Raw genomic sequence first — 16911 nt, 5'->3', positions numbered from 1 at the left:
TGATCAAACTTCCATGTTTACAACCTTAAGGTCCCTTTCACACTGGGGCGGGAGCGGCCGTAACACGGCACTATTCTTAGCGCCATTTTAGCGGCGATATTTGTCCGCTAGCGGGGGGGGGCGGTTTTACCCCCCTAGCGGCCGAGAAAGGGTCAAAACCACCGCAAAGCATTGCTGCAGAGGCGCTTTGCTGGCAGTATAGCTGCGCTGCCCCATTGATTTCAATGGGCAGGAGTGGTGTATACACTGCTCCTTCACCGCTCCAAAGATGCTGCTAGCAGGGCTTTTTTTTTAATGTCCTGCTAGCGCACCGCTCCAGTGTGAAAGCCCTCAGGCTTTCACATTGGAGAGACCACAGTGACTGTTTCAGGTTGGTTTGTAGGCACTATTTTTAGCGCAATAGCGCCTGCAAAATGACCCAGTGTGAAAGGGGTCTAATTATCTTTTTACCACTGTTGTATCAACTCGCCCTTGTTTAATAAAATAAAATTTATATTTGAAAAAAATAAAATAAAAAAATATGTAGAAGAATACATATCAGAGTAAACTGAGGAAGCATGTTCCTTTATATATTTTTTGGGAATATTTATTATAGCAAAAAGTAAAAAAAATGCCGTCCTGAGCCTTGCAAATTCACATCAGAACCACATCAAAGACGCAACTGAATCAATGAACAAATGCTTTATTTATTAAATTTGAAAACTGACGTACGATTTGCACTGGACATGTATGAACTCAACCTAATGGTTTTTGGTTTTCAACCTTTTGGCTTTTCCACCCCACCCACGGGTAGTCCTGGCTCCCCCGCTACCGAGTACCCCCAAATAGCAAGCCTCTTGTTATGAGGGCACCCAAACAGGCTAGCTCCCAAGCCACACACCTGTGTGCCCATTCACACACAAAGCATGGCTGCTCTCTCCTCATTGGCTATTATTGACAGCAGCAGGAGCCAAATGGTGCTGTGCGAGCCAATGAGGAGATAGAGACCTGGTAGAGCCGTTGCTCTTGGGCACATCGCTGGATCGAGATAGGGCTCAGGTAAGTAGAAGGGGGTGGTGGTAGTGGTGGAGGGTTCACATTAATGCATGTAATGCATTAAGGTAAATGCCTCACTATCTGCCCAACCCCCCTGTTATCTGACTGCTCCAGCGCTGTCCCACGGCAGCACCACTCTGCTCATGTCTTGGTCCCCAATGGAGACACTGAGAGCAGCAGGAGCCATAGGTTCCTGCAGCTGTCAAATACATGTGAGGGAGAGCAGGAGATTGACTTACCATTGCTGTGTTTATGGCTTGGCAGCACGCGTGCACAGGTGCCCGAAGGAGGAAGGAGTGTCAGAAGGGGACTACCCAAAAGAAGGCAAGACTGCTCGCTCTGTGCAATATCATTGCACAGAGCAGGTAAGTAGAACATCTTTTTTATTTTAACACAAAAATTGTTTAAAATAACTTTTAAAAAAAAATAAAATACATGTTTTCATAGTAGGCAACATAATAGGTTCACACTGAAGCAGGCAGAAGAATATTGCAAGTGTCCCCTGGCAGAGCCTCAAGGCTATGCATGCCCCCCCCACCGCCCTCACTGCATACCATACTAATGGTTCACATTTTCCCATACCCCATTGCCAGACTGTGTCATCAAGAGAATATGAGCAAGGTGCTCTTTAATCAGCCTGCTCTGCTATAAAGTCAACCTGTTACTTTGCCTAGTGTGGGCAACTCCACTTTTGTCGTGAAAGAAAAAAAAAAAAAAAACACCCTCCTTTGGTTGATCAATATACATTTCAGGGATTTTAACAAACTTTGTTGCAGATTCCTCCTCCTCCCCATGTGCCCAGTGAATCTAATGGGAGCGTTTTTATAATTATCAGTAAGTTTCTGCACCTGCAGGGCTCAGAGGAACGTGTCAGGGTTTGCATCCCTTTATAAGTGATTTTTTTTCCTTAGGCAGTATCTCGCCAAAAGACTCAGTTAGACTTACCGGTGACGGTATTTCTAAGAGCCTTTCAGGACAACCCCGGAGAGAGTAGCTCCACCTTGCAATCAGGAAACACATGCCCACTTTAAAAACACCTCCTCCTCCTCCATGGCTTCAGTTATTGTGGCCTTCCGACGCTGGAAAACAAAGCACAGAAAGCACAACCCCATGGTAGAACTTAATACATTTACTAAGCATAACCTAGGGAGGGAAGTAACGGTTGTCCTGAAAGGCTCTTAGAAATACCGTCACCGGTAAGTCTAACTGAGTCTTTCTCAAATCGCCTTTCAGGACAACCCCGGAGAGGATAACCGAGAAACTTACCCTAGGGCGGGACTACTGCCTGCAGTACCTTCCTGCCGAAGGCCTGATCTGCTGCAGACAGTAGATCTAACCGGTAATGCCGGAGAAATGTCGAATAACTGGACCAAGTGGCAGCCTTGCAGATTTGTTCAGGCGTGGCACCGGCCCTTTCAGCCCAGGAAACTGCCATGGATCTAGTAGAGTGGGCAGCAATACCTGAGGGAGGTATTTCTCCTTTTGCTTTATAGGCTTCTGTTATAGCCAACTTAAGCCACCTACCCAGCGTACTTTTAGAAGCTTTCTCCCCCTTGCGTGATCCAGAAAATATCACAAAGAGGGCGTTTGATTTTCTAAATTCTTTAGTAACTTTCAGAAACTGTAAAAGACATCTTCTCACATCCAATGTGTGAAAAACTTCCTCTCCTGCATTTGCTGGGCTTGCAGAGAATGTAGGTAACACTATTTCCTGTGATCGATGGAAAGTTGAGGATACTTTCGGTAGGAATGCTGGATCCGTCCTCAGTACCACCCTGTCCTGATAAATTCTAAGGAAGGGTTCTGTAATAGCTAGAGCTTGGAGCTCGCTGACTCTCCTGGCCGAGGTGATGGCCACCAAAAAGATTGTTTTTAAAACCACCTTCTGCAAAGAAGCTTCCTGTAAGGGTTCAAACGGTGCTCCCGAGAGACCTTGTAAAACTGTAGACAAATCCCAACTGGGAAAGTCTTTAAGGGCTACTGGTCTATTTCGAGCAAGAGCCCTAAAAAATCTAGAAATTAAAGTTTCTTTAGATAAAGTCTTTTCAAAGAAAACTGATAAGGCAGCCACCTGAGTCTTCAGGGTACTGGCTGCGAGACCCTTCTCCATTCCTTCATGGAGAAACTCCAAGACTGACACCGTGCTCTTGACCTTGAGTTCTCTAGAACTGCACCAGGAGTTGAACTTTTTCCAGACCTTCATGTAAATTGCCTGTGTAACTGCCTTCCTACTGGACAGCAGGGTCTTTACTACTTTATCTGAGAGACCTTTAGCCTTTAACAGGTCCTCCTCAGAAACCAGGCGGTTAGCTGCAGGAGTTCCACTTCTGGATGACTTACTGTCCCCTGGGATAACAGATCTTTTCTGAGTGGTAACCTCCATGGGGGCTTCGAGGCTAGGTTTCGAAGACCCGCGAACCAGGGTCTTTTTGGCCAAAAAGGAGTGACTAGTATTAAGTCTGTCCTTTCTTCCCTGAATTTCCTCAGTACTAGTGGAATTAGAGGAAAGGGGGGAAAGGCATAGCACAGCTGGTAATGCCAGGGGTGAGCGAATGCATCCAACCCTATTGCTGCATCTCCTCGGTGAAGAGAAAAGAATCTGTCCACCTTTGAGTTCTGCTGGCTGGCAAAAAGGTCTACCTGAGGAACCCCCCAGGCCTCGGAGATCATCAGGAACACTTCCTGATTCAGACTCCATTCTGCCTCTAGCAATTTGCGCCTGCTTAGGAGGTCCGCAAACAAATTCTGAGAGCCCTTCAGATGCACTGCCGATAGTGAGGCTGTGTTCTGTTCTGCCCAGGCTAACAACAGATTGGCCAGCTCCATCAAGCTCCTGCTTCTGGTTCCCCCTTGCTTCATAATGTAGGTAACCGCTGTTGTGTTGTCTGACAACACCTGAACATGGTGGCCTCTCAAACTCTGCTGAAATGCCACTAAACCCAGAAAGATCGCCTTCAACTCCCTCCAGTTGGATGATCTTTGAGCTTCCTGTTTGGACCAGACCCCCTGAGATGTCTGACCATCCAGATGGGCTCCCCAGCCCCAGGCACTTGCGTCTGTAGTAAGGCGCTTGTCCACAGGAAAGGTCCACACCAGGCCCCTTGAGAGGTTTGCCTGGTCTCTCCACCACCAAAGAGCCCTTTTCGTCTTTGACGAAATTTTTAGCTGTTTTTCCAAAGGATCCTGATGGGACCAGCTTGACAGAACCTCCCTCTGAAGGGGTCTGGAATGGAACCTGGCCCACTGAACAGCCGGGATTGCTGCCGTAAGCAGGCCCAGAACTGCCATAGCCATCCTGACTGAGACTGTCTGGTTGCTCTGTATCCGCTGTACAGCTAGCTGTAACTTTTCCTGTTTTTCCAACGGCAGGAAAACTTTCTGGAGAATCGAATTTAATGTATACCCCAGAAATTTCATTTCCTGTGAGGGGGTCAGGATTGACTTCTCTAGGTTTAGAAGCCATCCCAGGCCCTCGAGGTGAGACTGGGCCCCCTGGAGATTGACTAGGACCTGCTCCCTGGAGTCTGCAAAAAACAAAAGGTCGTCCAGATAAGGAACGACTGGAATCCCCTTCAATTTCAGGGGTTCCAAAGCCTCTGCCATAATCTTCGTAAAGACCCTGGGAGAGGACGAGAGTCCGAACGGCAGAGCCCTGAATTGGAGGTGCCATACCGAACTCCCTACCTTCAATGCCAGGCGCAGGAACTGCTGCGATGCCTGATGAATTGGTATATGAAGGTAGGCATCCCTTAGGTCCAGGGATGCCATGAAGCATTCTGGGGTCAACAGCTTTGTGATGGAGAAAATTGTATCCATCCTGAAATGTTTGTACCGAATGAACCTGTTCAGGAATTTCAGATTCAGGATTAGACGGTACTTCCCTGAGGGTTTTTTCACCAGAAAAATATGTGAATAAAAACCCCCGCCCTGCTGGCTTACTGGGACTTGAATCAGAACCTCTTGCTGTATCAGCTCCTGTAACAACAGCTTCATTGCAGAGGCCTTCTCCTGATCCCTTGGCAATGTTGTCACATAAAACCTGCTCGGGGGTAGTTCTGAAAACTCCAACCTGTACCCCTGATCGACAACGCTCTTCACGAACAGATTTGGAGACAGCCTGTCCCATTGTTCGCAAAAAGCTGACAGTCTCCCCCCCACTGGGGAGATATTGTCACTTGTTCTTAGGGGACTGCTCTGGGGGAGATCTAAAGAGGACTCCACCCCTGCCTTTGCCCTTCTGTGAACCCCATCTGCTCTTGTGCTCCTGGTCTTTTTTATGGGACTGCTGAAAAGCACGAAAATTCTTTTTAGCCATCTGCTTTTTCTTAACTGGAAAAGCCTTCTTTTTATCGGCTGTTCTATCCAGCACAGACTCTAAATCAGGACCAAAGAGCAAGTCACCCGAGAAGGGAAGACCACACAGCTTGACCTTAGAGGCAGTGTCCCCAGACCATGTTTTCAGCCAAACTGCTCTCCTGGCTGAATTTACAAGAGCCGAAGACCTAGCGGCCAGTTTAACTGATTCTGCTGATGCATCCGCCATGTATTTGACTGCATTCAGGATCAGTGGAAAGGACTCTAAGAGATCCTTACGGGGTGTCCCCGCCTCAATATGGCTCTTCAGCTTCTCTACCCAACATTCCAGATTCCTGGCCACCACCGTAGCTGCCATTGCTGGTTTTAGACTGACTGACGCAGCATCCCAAGCTTTTTTAAGGATGGAGTCAGCTTTTTTGTCCATTGGGTCTTTAAGGATCCCCATATCTTCAAAGGCTAGATCCGTTCGTCTGGATACCTGCGAGAAAGCTGCATCGACTCTGGGTTTCTTGTTCCAAACCTCTGAGTCCTTATCTTCGAAGGGAAACCTTCTTTTGAGAGCTTTAGAGAAGAAAGGGGCTTTTTCTGGGTCCTTCCACTCCTTTCTCACTGAGTCTGAGAGGACCCTGTGGACAGGAAAAACTCGCCGTTTTGTTTCGTCCAACCCCTGGTACATTTTGTCATGAACTGACAGTTGTACTCTTTCTTCCTGAATTTCTAGAGTAGTGTAGATTGCTTTTAAAATATCATCTACTTCCTCTAGTGATAGCTTGAATTTGGAGCCCCTGCTATCTTCTTCCTCTTCCTCCTCCTCAGAATCCCTGAAGGAGATGAGAGTACTACCCCCTTCGTCTCCAGACTCTTCAGTTTCCACCTGTCTGGATGACGACGCCCTGGGGCTGGGCGGTAAGTTCTGAGGCTCGGTCTGTGCGGGAGGGTTTTGTATCAGGATGGACTTGACTGAACTCAAAGAGTTTGTCAGCTCTTTAACCGAAGAAAACAAATCCTTATATTGTTGAGATGTTTCCTCTTCCACCAATTCTCTGATACAATTTCTGCACATTGCCTTCTGCCATGAATCTCTGAGGGGGGTTTTGCAGGAAGGACATTTTCTCTGACCTGGTCTAGCTTTTCCTAGTGATTTTTCCTGAAACGACATACAGGTTTAATTCACTAAAAGCTCTCAACAACCAGTTGCTTAACACCAAGCCAGTGCAGAGACCCACCACCAAACAGACCTACTAGTGAGACCCCAGAACTAGGCTGCAAAAGGTCAGAGCGAAGTCCACCTCTGACCTGCAGCGACAGGCCCCCAAGAGGGGGGAACAAACAAAGACATACCCACAGTAAAGCAGAGGGTGCCAGTGCACCTTACGTACCTGGGCTGGACCGGTGCTGGGGGCGCCTGTCTCCGCCATAGCTGGCTTGCACTCTTCCATCGTTTGAGTGAGGCAGCTATTTTACAAACAGCTCTCATTTTAAATTTTCCCGGCCGCCGCGTCATCAAGGCCGGCCGGAAGCGGAAGCACACGGTCACCTGACCCGCCCCATGACCCCTGCGTTCCAGGCGCTGAACCACGGCGCCACGCCCCCTCAGAGCGCCCGCGCGTCACCGTGAACGACGCCGTCGCCGCCCGGGACCCGGCGCCGAAAACGGAGCCATGCAGCTGACCTGCAGCGGCCTCCGCCAGCAACAGAGCCCTCCCTGCGCTAACAAGCGGACACCGGGCACCCGACGCCGGCACTCCGAGGGTCCTTACTCCCGTGAGATGGCGGGACCAGGAGCTCCAGGAGTCCTCTCCCCGTGGAGATGCTGCTGGGGGTCAAAGAGAAACAACCTGCAACAAAAGGTAAGCCTTACTCCCCTGCAGAGAGTGTAGCTCTCCCTGGTTCAGGCACATGCTTCCTCCAAGGAGGAAACACAATAACTGAAGCCATGGAGGAGGTGTTTTTAAAGTGGGCATGTGTTTCCTGATTGCAAGGTGGAGCTACTCTCTCCGGGGTTGTCCTGAAAGGCGATTTGAGAAAATTACATTTCTGTTGGAGGGGATGCCCAAAATCTGACAAGTATCTTCGTGCAAACATCTGATAAACTCAGTGAGCTAATCACATAAGCAGGAAATGTTTCTGGGGGGCGTTCTGTACACCATCTGTGTTCAGAACGCCTCCAGGTAGCCATATTGCATTGTATTTTACATAGAATTACAGTGTTGCAGATTGAAAAGGAAAGGTAATTTTTAATAACGTGCAAATACAATACAGTTGTGTCACAATTGTTTATGCTTTTATTTTATTTTTTTCGCAATTTTTGCACCCAAAAAAAAAAAAACATTTGGAAAATATTTTTTTTTTTACTCATCTCTAAATGGCTGTTGCTATGGGTACCCTCGTAGTCTGCCTCCTTCAGTGCCTGGGCTCGTGACATCTCTTCCCCCTTGGCACAGGAAGGGCTCAGCTCTGCCCTCTCCATCTTGTCAACCATCTGGAACACGCGATAGGTCCCAGATTATTGAGCAGCCAATCACAGCACGTGGCACCGCTCACGCATGCGCAGTGGGTGCCGCTTGTGAAGCCACAGCCGGGCGCTCACAGTTACAAGGCTTCGATCCCCCGCATTGCTGGACCCTGGGATAGGTAAGTGTCCGATTATTTCGCATTTGTAGCTGCTGACTTTTTTTTTTAAATGGCAACACCACTTTAAAGCGGAGGTCCACCCTAAAGTGGACCTTCCGCTCATTGGAACCCTCCCCCCCTCCGGCGCCACAATTGGCACCTTTCAGGGGGGAGGGGGGTGCAGGTACCTGTACAGTACAGGTATCTGCACCCACTTCTGGGATGGCTCTCTGCGGAAAGGGGCGTAGATTACGCCCCTTTCCGAAAGTCCCCCGCTGCCTGCTGGGAAACACACAGATCCCAGAGGCAGCGGGTCCATCCTTATTGCGCAGCGCGATTCGCGCATGCGCAGTAGGGAACTGGGAAATGAAGCCGAAAGGCTCCACTTCCCGATTCCCATACCCAAGATGGCGTCGGCAGCACCCGAGAGATGATCGAGAGATCGGCTTCGGGTGCCGACATCGCGGGCGCGCTGGGCGGGTAAGTGTACTTATTTTAAAAGTCAGCAGCTGCAGTATTTGTAGCTGCTGGCTTTTAAAAAAAAAAAAAAACGGCGGAACTCCGGGCAGACTCCCGCTTTAAGATGAACTTCATTGCCTAAAATAAACATGTTACCTAGTAAAAGATAAACTCACCTTTATCGACCACATCCCAAACCTCTACTTTCACTATGTCATCAGTGGCTGCAAAAAATAAAAATAAAAATGCAGAGTATGAGAAAACAAAGTAAACCCAAGCACTAAAACCTTATAAAGTGTTGAACATGTTAATGTAATTTTAAAAGTTGTGCTTAATCCAGTCTTTCTGCAGCTTTAAAAAAAAAAAAAAAAAAAATATCTGGTGATCCTCCTTGTTTAGGTACTTCCAGATTCTGGGTGAAATCATTCTGTTCCCATTTCCCAACTGTGGTTCTGGGTTGTCACTCTGTCACATGCACATCTGGTGGAGACTACAAGCAGCTGTTCCAACACATAGTGATAACAGTTGGCTGTGCTTGCACAATCAGGACACCGGGCCAGAGATTTTCCATAGAGCAGGCATTACTAAATAATGGACTATGGTCCAAATCTGGACCTGAAACTTTGTCCCATCTGGACTACGGTCAAAACTAAGGAGCCGGGTCTCTTTACCCCAGCCTCTGCCACTAATTTTCACAGTAGAGCGTAGGGCGGGAGCTGGCAATGTTAACTTTTAAAAGTTAATCATAGATGACTGGTTGCTAAGACAGGGTGTTCCCGGCACCCAATCAACAGCTTGTTAATATCTAGTGCTGCTAGGCCTCCCAACCTCTGTTCTGCTGTGTGAGGTAAGAGAATGAAAAAGCTAGGACACGGCTGTGATAGATGGGGGGGGGGTTGTGGTAACAGGAGGGCATGACTGTGGGGAAGGGGGTAAAGGAGGGTAATGGAAAACACTACTGTGGTGGGGGTTGATAGAGAGCAGAATAGGAGGAGAAGGGAGGCAAAGGTAGATCACTCTTATGGGGGGGGGGGGGAGCATGGGGGCAGAGGAGGACACTACTGTGGGGGGGTTGGGATGATGTGAACAGGGGCAGAAGGGGCCTTTATGTGAAGGGAGTTTAAGACAAAGCATAGAGTGCCCACCTGCCTTGCTACATTTTACCCATCAGTCTCTGAGTTGCGTTGGAGCGGGTGAGGGCAGAGGAGAACACTCCTCCATATTTGGTGGGACTGTCCGTTGGTTTCACACTTTTGGTCTGCTGTCCGCAGACGCATATTGGATAGTCTAGGTATAGATGTGCCTTTTTCACCGAGGCACTTTTTGCTTCATATCCCAAACCCCCCCCATCCTTCTCACTATAAAACGCACTGCTCTCCCTCATCTCCTCAATGCCATGAAGCGCCTTATACCAATTCAATGGAAGAGTCCGCGAGTCTCGAGTGAGTTGGACTGGCTTGGGAAGGTGATGAAGATCATGGAAGCAGAGGAATGGGTGGCCACGTGCAAGGGAACTTGTGAGCGCTTCGACTCAATTTGAGGTTCATGGCGGAGTCATACCTTTGCATAGGCCCCAGTCTCCTCTAGTCTAGATGCTGCCCTGTTAACTTTGGTGGATCCAGCCTTTGGGCAACTTGTCCAGGTGAACCGGACCCTGAATTAGGTCCAGAACCAGATGCAGAATTAGCATTGAAGTTCCTAGTGTAGATATAACCCATCAGCCGACGAGCCAGGTGTGTTTGCCGATTTATAAAAGGTCTTAGCGGTACTTAACTTTTTTTTCCCATATATATTTTTTCCATATCTTATATGTTCCTATTTTACTTTATGCAAGCCTAAAATGCTGTAAGGTATCTGTAAGGTCCCTACCCCCCCCCCCCCCCCCCCCAAGTGTGAGAGGAATGTCCACTTAGATCAGAAATCTAGAACAGGGAGGGGCTAGTACTAGTAATAATTATACTCATGGTGTAATGTATTATGACACTACCGATATCAGTATTTGCCCTCTCTTTCCCCTTACCTTTTTGCCTGTACACGTTTTTATATGGCTTAAAATAATTATATATATCCATCGCTATATATATATATATATATATATATATATATATATATATATATATATATATATATATATATATATATATATATATATATATAGATATAGATAGATAAATCAACATTAATCCATGCAACAATTATATTTTGTTGGTAAAGTCACAAAAAAATAAAAATAAAAAACCCTAGAAACATGAAGACAGTGGCCTTTCTGATTTTTTTACACTGTTACGACCGTGGTCTTTATAAAAATGATGATTATCCAAGGACATGATAGCATTACAAACACATCCATTATAGAAAAATGAGCACCCTGTACCATCTCCAGTCACTGCAGACTGTGTGGATCTGTAGCACTGTGATCAGGCATGCTTGAATAAGCCTTGTCACATCATTCAGTCAGTGTGTGGGAGGACGAGCCATAGGGGCTCGGTGTAAGGGTGAAGGCATCATGGGAGATGCTAGTGAAGAGCTAGGAGTACAGGACACAGAGAGAAATGCATAACGGGAGGGGGTGTAAAACAATACCAAGCTAAGCAATCCAACTGTAAATTATATGGAGACAATGAGGACAGAGAATGGGAAAGACAAGTTCTAGCCTGTGGCCAGGGGAGATAAACAAGACAGAGAAAAAAAGACCGTGGGAGGACAAAAGATGCCAAAAGTCAGAAGAAATACAAGAGACAAGAAAGAAAAAAAAAAAACAAAAAAAAAAAACTGTGGAATAAAAGAAAAACAGAGGAAAAAATAAATAAAAAGAACATAGAGCAAGTGTGTGCGCTGAAGAGCGATAGAAAGAAAAACGAAAAACTGCAAAAATATCCAAATGGAGAAAAGGAGGTGATGAAAGAGTTATCAAGTTATCGCAACCGATACTAGTGAAATGCAAGAGTCCTTCAAAGAAGCACATGACAGAGGCACAAGACAGGCAGGACACAGCACTTACTCTTGTAGTTCCAATGTATGCTGGTGACCTGGATCTCCTGAGTGGGAATATACTCTTCTACAAACTTCTTTCCTTGCAGTCGATGCCATAGAGTGGTCTTTCCAGTGTTCCTGTCCCCCCGAATGACTATCTTCACTAGAAGACAAGAGAAGCAAATTATACACCCAACACTCCAATAAGAGTTAAGTGCTCAGCCACACATTATATCTTTTTGTGCATTTTCAAAGCAGTCACTTGTCCTCATTAGGTGGTTAGGTGCAATTACAGATCTGTTCTGCGGATGAAGGGAGAACCAGCCATTGAAAGAAACCTGGTGACTTGATTCATACGGCTTTCTTTCCACAGCTGAGCCCCTCCCTTACACTTCAACAGGAGAACTCGTAATGCTGCAATGGCAACACAACAATGCGATTCTATAGGACTAGAGCAGGCCTCAACATGGCATATAATTTAAAAAAGGAGCAGTATAGCCAAAGCTTTTTTGGCTTCAGTTCCCCTGTGTGTCACAGGAGTTGATGCTGCACGCCTATGACCCGGTTTCAGCCAACAGTGGACTAAAGCCCGCTGTCAGCTGACATTACAGACCCAGTCCAGGTTCTGAAAAATCCCATCCATATGCCTGGACCGGCACCTGGCTCAGCCTCTCAGTGAGCCACCGAGAGCCTAAAGCAAGTTGCTCCTGCCCCCTGCACAGCCCAGCGCTCCAGTGAACGCTGGGAGGGCAAAGCAGAGAGCCACTGAGTCACCAGCTCTGTGGAGGCTGAAAATTGAGAACTGAGCAATCAGTGGTATTTGATCTCGGCCTTAAAGATGGCGGTGGACAGTTGCAGCTGGGACCAGTGCTGCAGCCATCTAGGCAAGTATGGCGTTTTTTTTTTTTTTTTTTTTTTTTTTTTTTTTTTTAAGATTCCTAAACTTTTAATTTGAAAATACAAAATCACCAGCCACTTTATTAGGTACACCTTGCTGGCATTGACCCCTTTCACATTGGGGCATTTTCACGCGCTTTAGCGTTATAAAAAGTCTAAAGAGCCTACAAGAAGCCTCATCTGCAATTCCAATGTGAAAGCCCGAGTGCTTTCACGCCGAGACCCCTTGCACACTGGGGCATTTTTCAGGTGCTTTAGCGTTAAAAAAAATAAAAATAAAGAGCCTGTAAAGCACCCGAAAGAAGCCTAATCTGCAATCCCAATATAAAAGCCCGAGTGCTTTCACATTGAGGCGCTGCACTGGCAGGGCATCGAAAAAGTCCTGCAAGCAGCTTCTTTGCAGCCCTTTTGGAGCGGTGAATACACTGCTCCTAAAGCGCCCCCTTCCCACTGAAATCAAAAGGAAGCGCCTGCAAAGCGCTTTTGGCAGCGGCGCTTTTAACCCTTTATTTGGCCACTAGCAAAGGTTAAAAGCACCCGCTGTCGCTCGAAAAACGCTGGTTAAGCAGTGCTTTAACAGCGTTTTTCGTGTGCTGGCAGTGTGAAAGGGCTCTTAAAGCACTCGGGCTTTCACATTGGGTTTGCAGATGAGGCTTCTTTTCAAGCGCTTTACTTTTTTTTTTTTTTACACTAAAGCACCTGAAAAACGCCCCAGTGTGAAAGGGGCCATAGATTCAACAAGGTGTTGGAAACATTCCTCAGAGATTGTGGTCCATATGGACATGATAGCATCACTCAGTTGCTGCAGATTTGTTTGCTGCATACTGCAAACCTCACGTTCCACCACATCCCAAAAATGCTCTATTGGATTGAGATCTGGTGACTGTGGTGGCCATTGGAGTACAGTGAACTTGTCATATTCAAGAAACCAGTGGTGAGATGATTTGAGCTTTGCCACATGGTGCATTATCCTGCTGGAAGGAGCCATCAGAAGATGGGTACACTGTAGTCATAAAGGGACATACATGGTCAGCAACAATACTCAGGTAGGCCGTGCCATTTAAACAATGCTCAATTGGTACCAAGGGGCCCAAAGTGTGTCAAGAAAATATTCCCACACACCATTACACCACCACCAGCCCTGAACCGTGGATACAAGGCAGGATGGATCCATACTTTCATGTTGTTTGCGCCAAATTCTGACCCTACAATCTGATGTCACAGCTGAAATCGAGACTCATTAGACCAAGCAATGTTTTTCCAACCTATTGTCCAATAGAGATGGTATTTTGCATACCTTTGTTGTAACGAGTGGTTGTTTGAGTTACTGTTGCCATTCTATCATCTTAAACCAGTCTGCCCGTTCTCCTCTGATATCAACAAGGCATTTTCGTCCACACACCTACTGCTCACGGGATATCTTCTCTTAATGACCATTCTCCGTAAACCCTAGAGATGGTTGTATGTGAAATTCCCACATGATCAGAAGTTTTGGGAATACCAACAGCAATGCAACATTTAAAGTCACTTAAATCAGGTTCACCACGTCTAGATGCCTACATGAATTAAGTAGCTGCCATGTGATTGGCCGATTAGCAATTTGTGTTACCAAGCAATTGAACAGGTGTACCTAATAAAGCAGTAGAATATAATATAATATAAATATAAATATATATATACACATACATATAAAAACACACACACATATATATATATATATATATATATATATATATATATATATATATATATATACATACACACACACACACACACACACACACACACACACACACACATACATACACACACACACACACACACATACACATACATATACACACACATACACACACACACACACACGTATCTCTTTAGGAGAAAGGGAGAAGACATTCAGAGAACCTATAGATTTATTGTGGGGACTCTGGGAATGCAGGTAATTGTCCCAACAAAGTTAAAAAAAAAAAAAAAAAAAAAAATTGTTTTGACTGAATGATGCAGTGTCTGAACAGAACTTCATTACTCAAGTTGTGTCACTATTTATTCATGAAGAAAATGTTTATCCTCGCTTATCCCATTACACTTCTCACCAAGGGCTGTGAAATTCCTTGCTCTGCTAAACTCTTCAGCCAGAGGGAAACTTTATGGACATAGAAATTTTCCCAACTAATATTATCCAAACGAGAAAAACTTGCCAGTATTGATGTGCGACTGTTAATGGTTCACCTTTATCGTTGGGATTCACAAGTAGAGATGGGCCGGACACTCCCCTGTTCAGTTCGCACCAGAACTCCAGAACAGAGAAAAGGTTCTGACCCGAAAAAGTGAACCCTAATAAAGTCTATGGAATCCAAATTTGAAAAATCAAAAGTCCCAATTTTGAAGGCTTATATGCAAGTAATTGGCCATAAAAAGGGTATGGGGGTCCGGATACTGCCCTAGGGGACATCTATGAATGCAAAAATATTTTTTTTTTTTAAATAAAGATAATTTTTTCCAAAGCAATGAATTTAATGATGCTTAAAGTGCAACAATAAAAATGACAAATTTCTTTAAATATAGTGCCTGGGGGGCCCTTATTCTGGCGCATCTGTAGCATGTATAAAACATGCTGCAGCAAAAATTACATTACAAAAAAAGATTTCCCTGGTCTGGAGGCTAGCTACAAAGAGACTACCGATACCGCAAAAACTGAAGCAAAACAGCTGATACAGGACAACAGGCTTTTTTCACGTATGCTACAGTGGCTCATACTGTGAAGGTGAAATACCTCCTTGTGGGGTGAATAATAATAGCGGTGAGTGCTTTTCCTATGAGGCGCCTTCTAAAGAAACATGGAATAATAGTTTTTGAAGAGCACTTTATTTGCCGAGTCCAACACAATATATTATCATTATAATATTGGTTTCATTTGTGAGTATTGCACAGGAAACTAGCTACATATTTTTCAATGCACCATCAAGGTTTTTTGATCCATGTTTTTCATGCCATTGGACTATTTATTTTAGATTGTGGTTCTCTGCATAGGAGGCTTACATTATTGCATGGGCACTTAATTTCTACCTAGGATTAGCATATGAGAGCATGGGCATAACAAATTGTTGTGTTTTTATGTTCTTTGCACTTTTGTGTTTTTGCACTCATGTTTAGTTGTTAGTTATGAGCACATTAGTCTGCCACAATCATTCAGATATTTCCATTGACAGCACTTTTTGCATATTTGCACTTGATATGCATTTTGTTATAGCATTTATTTGCACAGGATCTACGCTAGAAATCCATAACATCATTAGGGGGTTTTTGAGCACCCCAAATTCAGAACAGTGCCATTTCTATCCCTATTCACTTACGTTGTTTTTTTTATATAGAGGAATTGTCAAAACCGGTCTGTGTTTTTGACACTTATTGATACTATGTATACTCATTCACATAGGGGGGCAGGATTTGGGGGCCCCCACAATAACAGCCCAGGGTTGTGGGGATCCTTGTCTCCATCAACATGGGGACTAGGTGCTCTGGGGTGGGGGTGGGGGGGCAGAGCCCATGTTGAGAGCATGTGGCATGCTATGGTTCAGGAGTAGGGGGGCACTGGCTCGTTCCCCTACCCCCTTTCTCGGGCCTGCGTGCTCGGTAAGGGTCTGGATTTTGAGGGGGACCGCACAGCGTTTTATATTAATATTGATGTGGTGTTCCCCTTAAAATTTGCACTTTACAAGAATTTTCCCAACATCCTCCACTTATTGAGGTGCAAAGTGAGGAAGAATTTGTAGTTGAGAAAACTCTTAATTCCAGGATCTTTAGGAACAAATTACGATGTCTGATTCAATGGGAAGGATATGGGCCAGAACAAATATCTTAGGAATCCGAGAACATTCATGCCCCTAGATTGACAAGAGAATTTCATCAGAGTTTTCCCTCAAAACCTGGTACTAAATTGTCCAGGGACCATTCTGGAAGGAGGGGAAAATGGTCAGGATCTGGATCTGAACCCAGGATCTCTATTGCGTCTGGCAATAGCTCTTTTTACTGTTCCACTTGAAATGCTGGACAGCTCCCTGCCTGATCCCTTAGAAAACCTTACTTTAACCACTTGCCGACCAGCGTATGCTGATGTACGTCATATATTTTTGGGGGATATCATAGTAAAAAATGTTATGTTTTTTTTCAAAATTGTCACTTTTTTGTTTATAGCGCAAAAAATAAAAACTGCAGAGGCGATCAAATACCCCCAAGAGAAAGCTCTATTTGTGGGGGGAGGACATAAATTTTCTTTGGGTTCCATGTCGCACGACCAAGCAATTGTCCGTTAAAGCGACGCAGGGCTGAATCGCAAAAAGTGCTCTGGTCAGGAAGGGGATAAAAGCCTACGGAGCTGAAGTGGTTAAATCTTATATCTGATGAACCTTGAACTCCTTGCTCCTTACACGAACCTCCTACTTAATCCATGCCTCTACAATTGCGGTTTGCCAAAAATTTTTTTTGCTCTGTTCCAGCAAATATCTTACTCCTTGAGTTCCTGCTGTTGTCTTTATCTCCACTACCAAGCATTGCCAACCTTTGGCTTAACTACGCTTTCAATTGACCCCAACTTGCAACTTACAAACTTTTGGCTTG

The 16911-nt window shown here is 45.5% G+C and overlaps 1 protein-coding gene across 2 annotated transcripts in view; it reads right to left on the bottom strand.

The window, feature by feature from the left end:
* RABL6 (RAB, member RAS oncogene family like 6) overlaps window positions 1-16911 on the bottom strand; it is an 83714-nt gene that overhangs the window by 54106 nt on the left and 12697 nt on the right. For both annotated transcript variants that reach the window (XM_077477001.1, XM_077477010.1), the window contains exons 3-4: window positions 11426-11560; window positions 8601-8648 (exon numbers count right to left, since the gene is read on the bottom strand). In XM_077477001.1, the coding sequence (XP_077333127.1) occupies window positions 8601-8648; window positions 11426-11560 (183 nt within the window). The remainder of the gene's footprint in view (window positions 1-8600; window positions 8649-11425; window positions 11561-16911) is intronic.

The sequence above is a fragment of the Lithobates pipiens genome, unplaced genomic scaffold (assembly GCF_037356315.1).
Source record: "Lithobates pipiens isolate NorthernLeopardFrog02 unplaced genomic scaffold, aLitPip1_a1.2 Scaffold_1, whole genome shotgun sequence".
NCBI classification, from domain to species: Eukaryota; Metazoa; Chordata; class Amphibia; order Anura; family Ranidae; genus Lithobates; species Lithobates pipiens.
The sequence above is the reverse complement of the archived record's forward strand: the minus strand, read 5'-3'. Positions and strand labels throughout refer to the sequence as shown.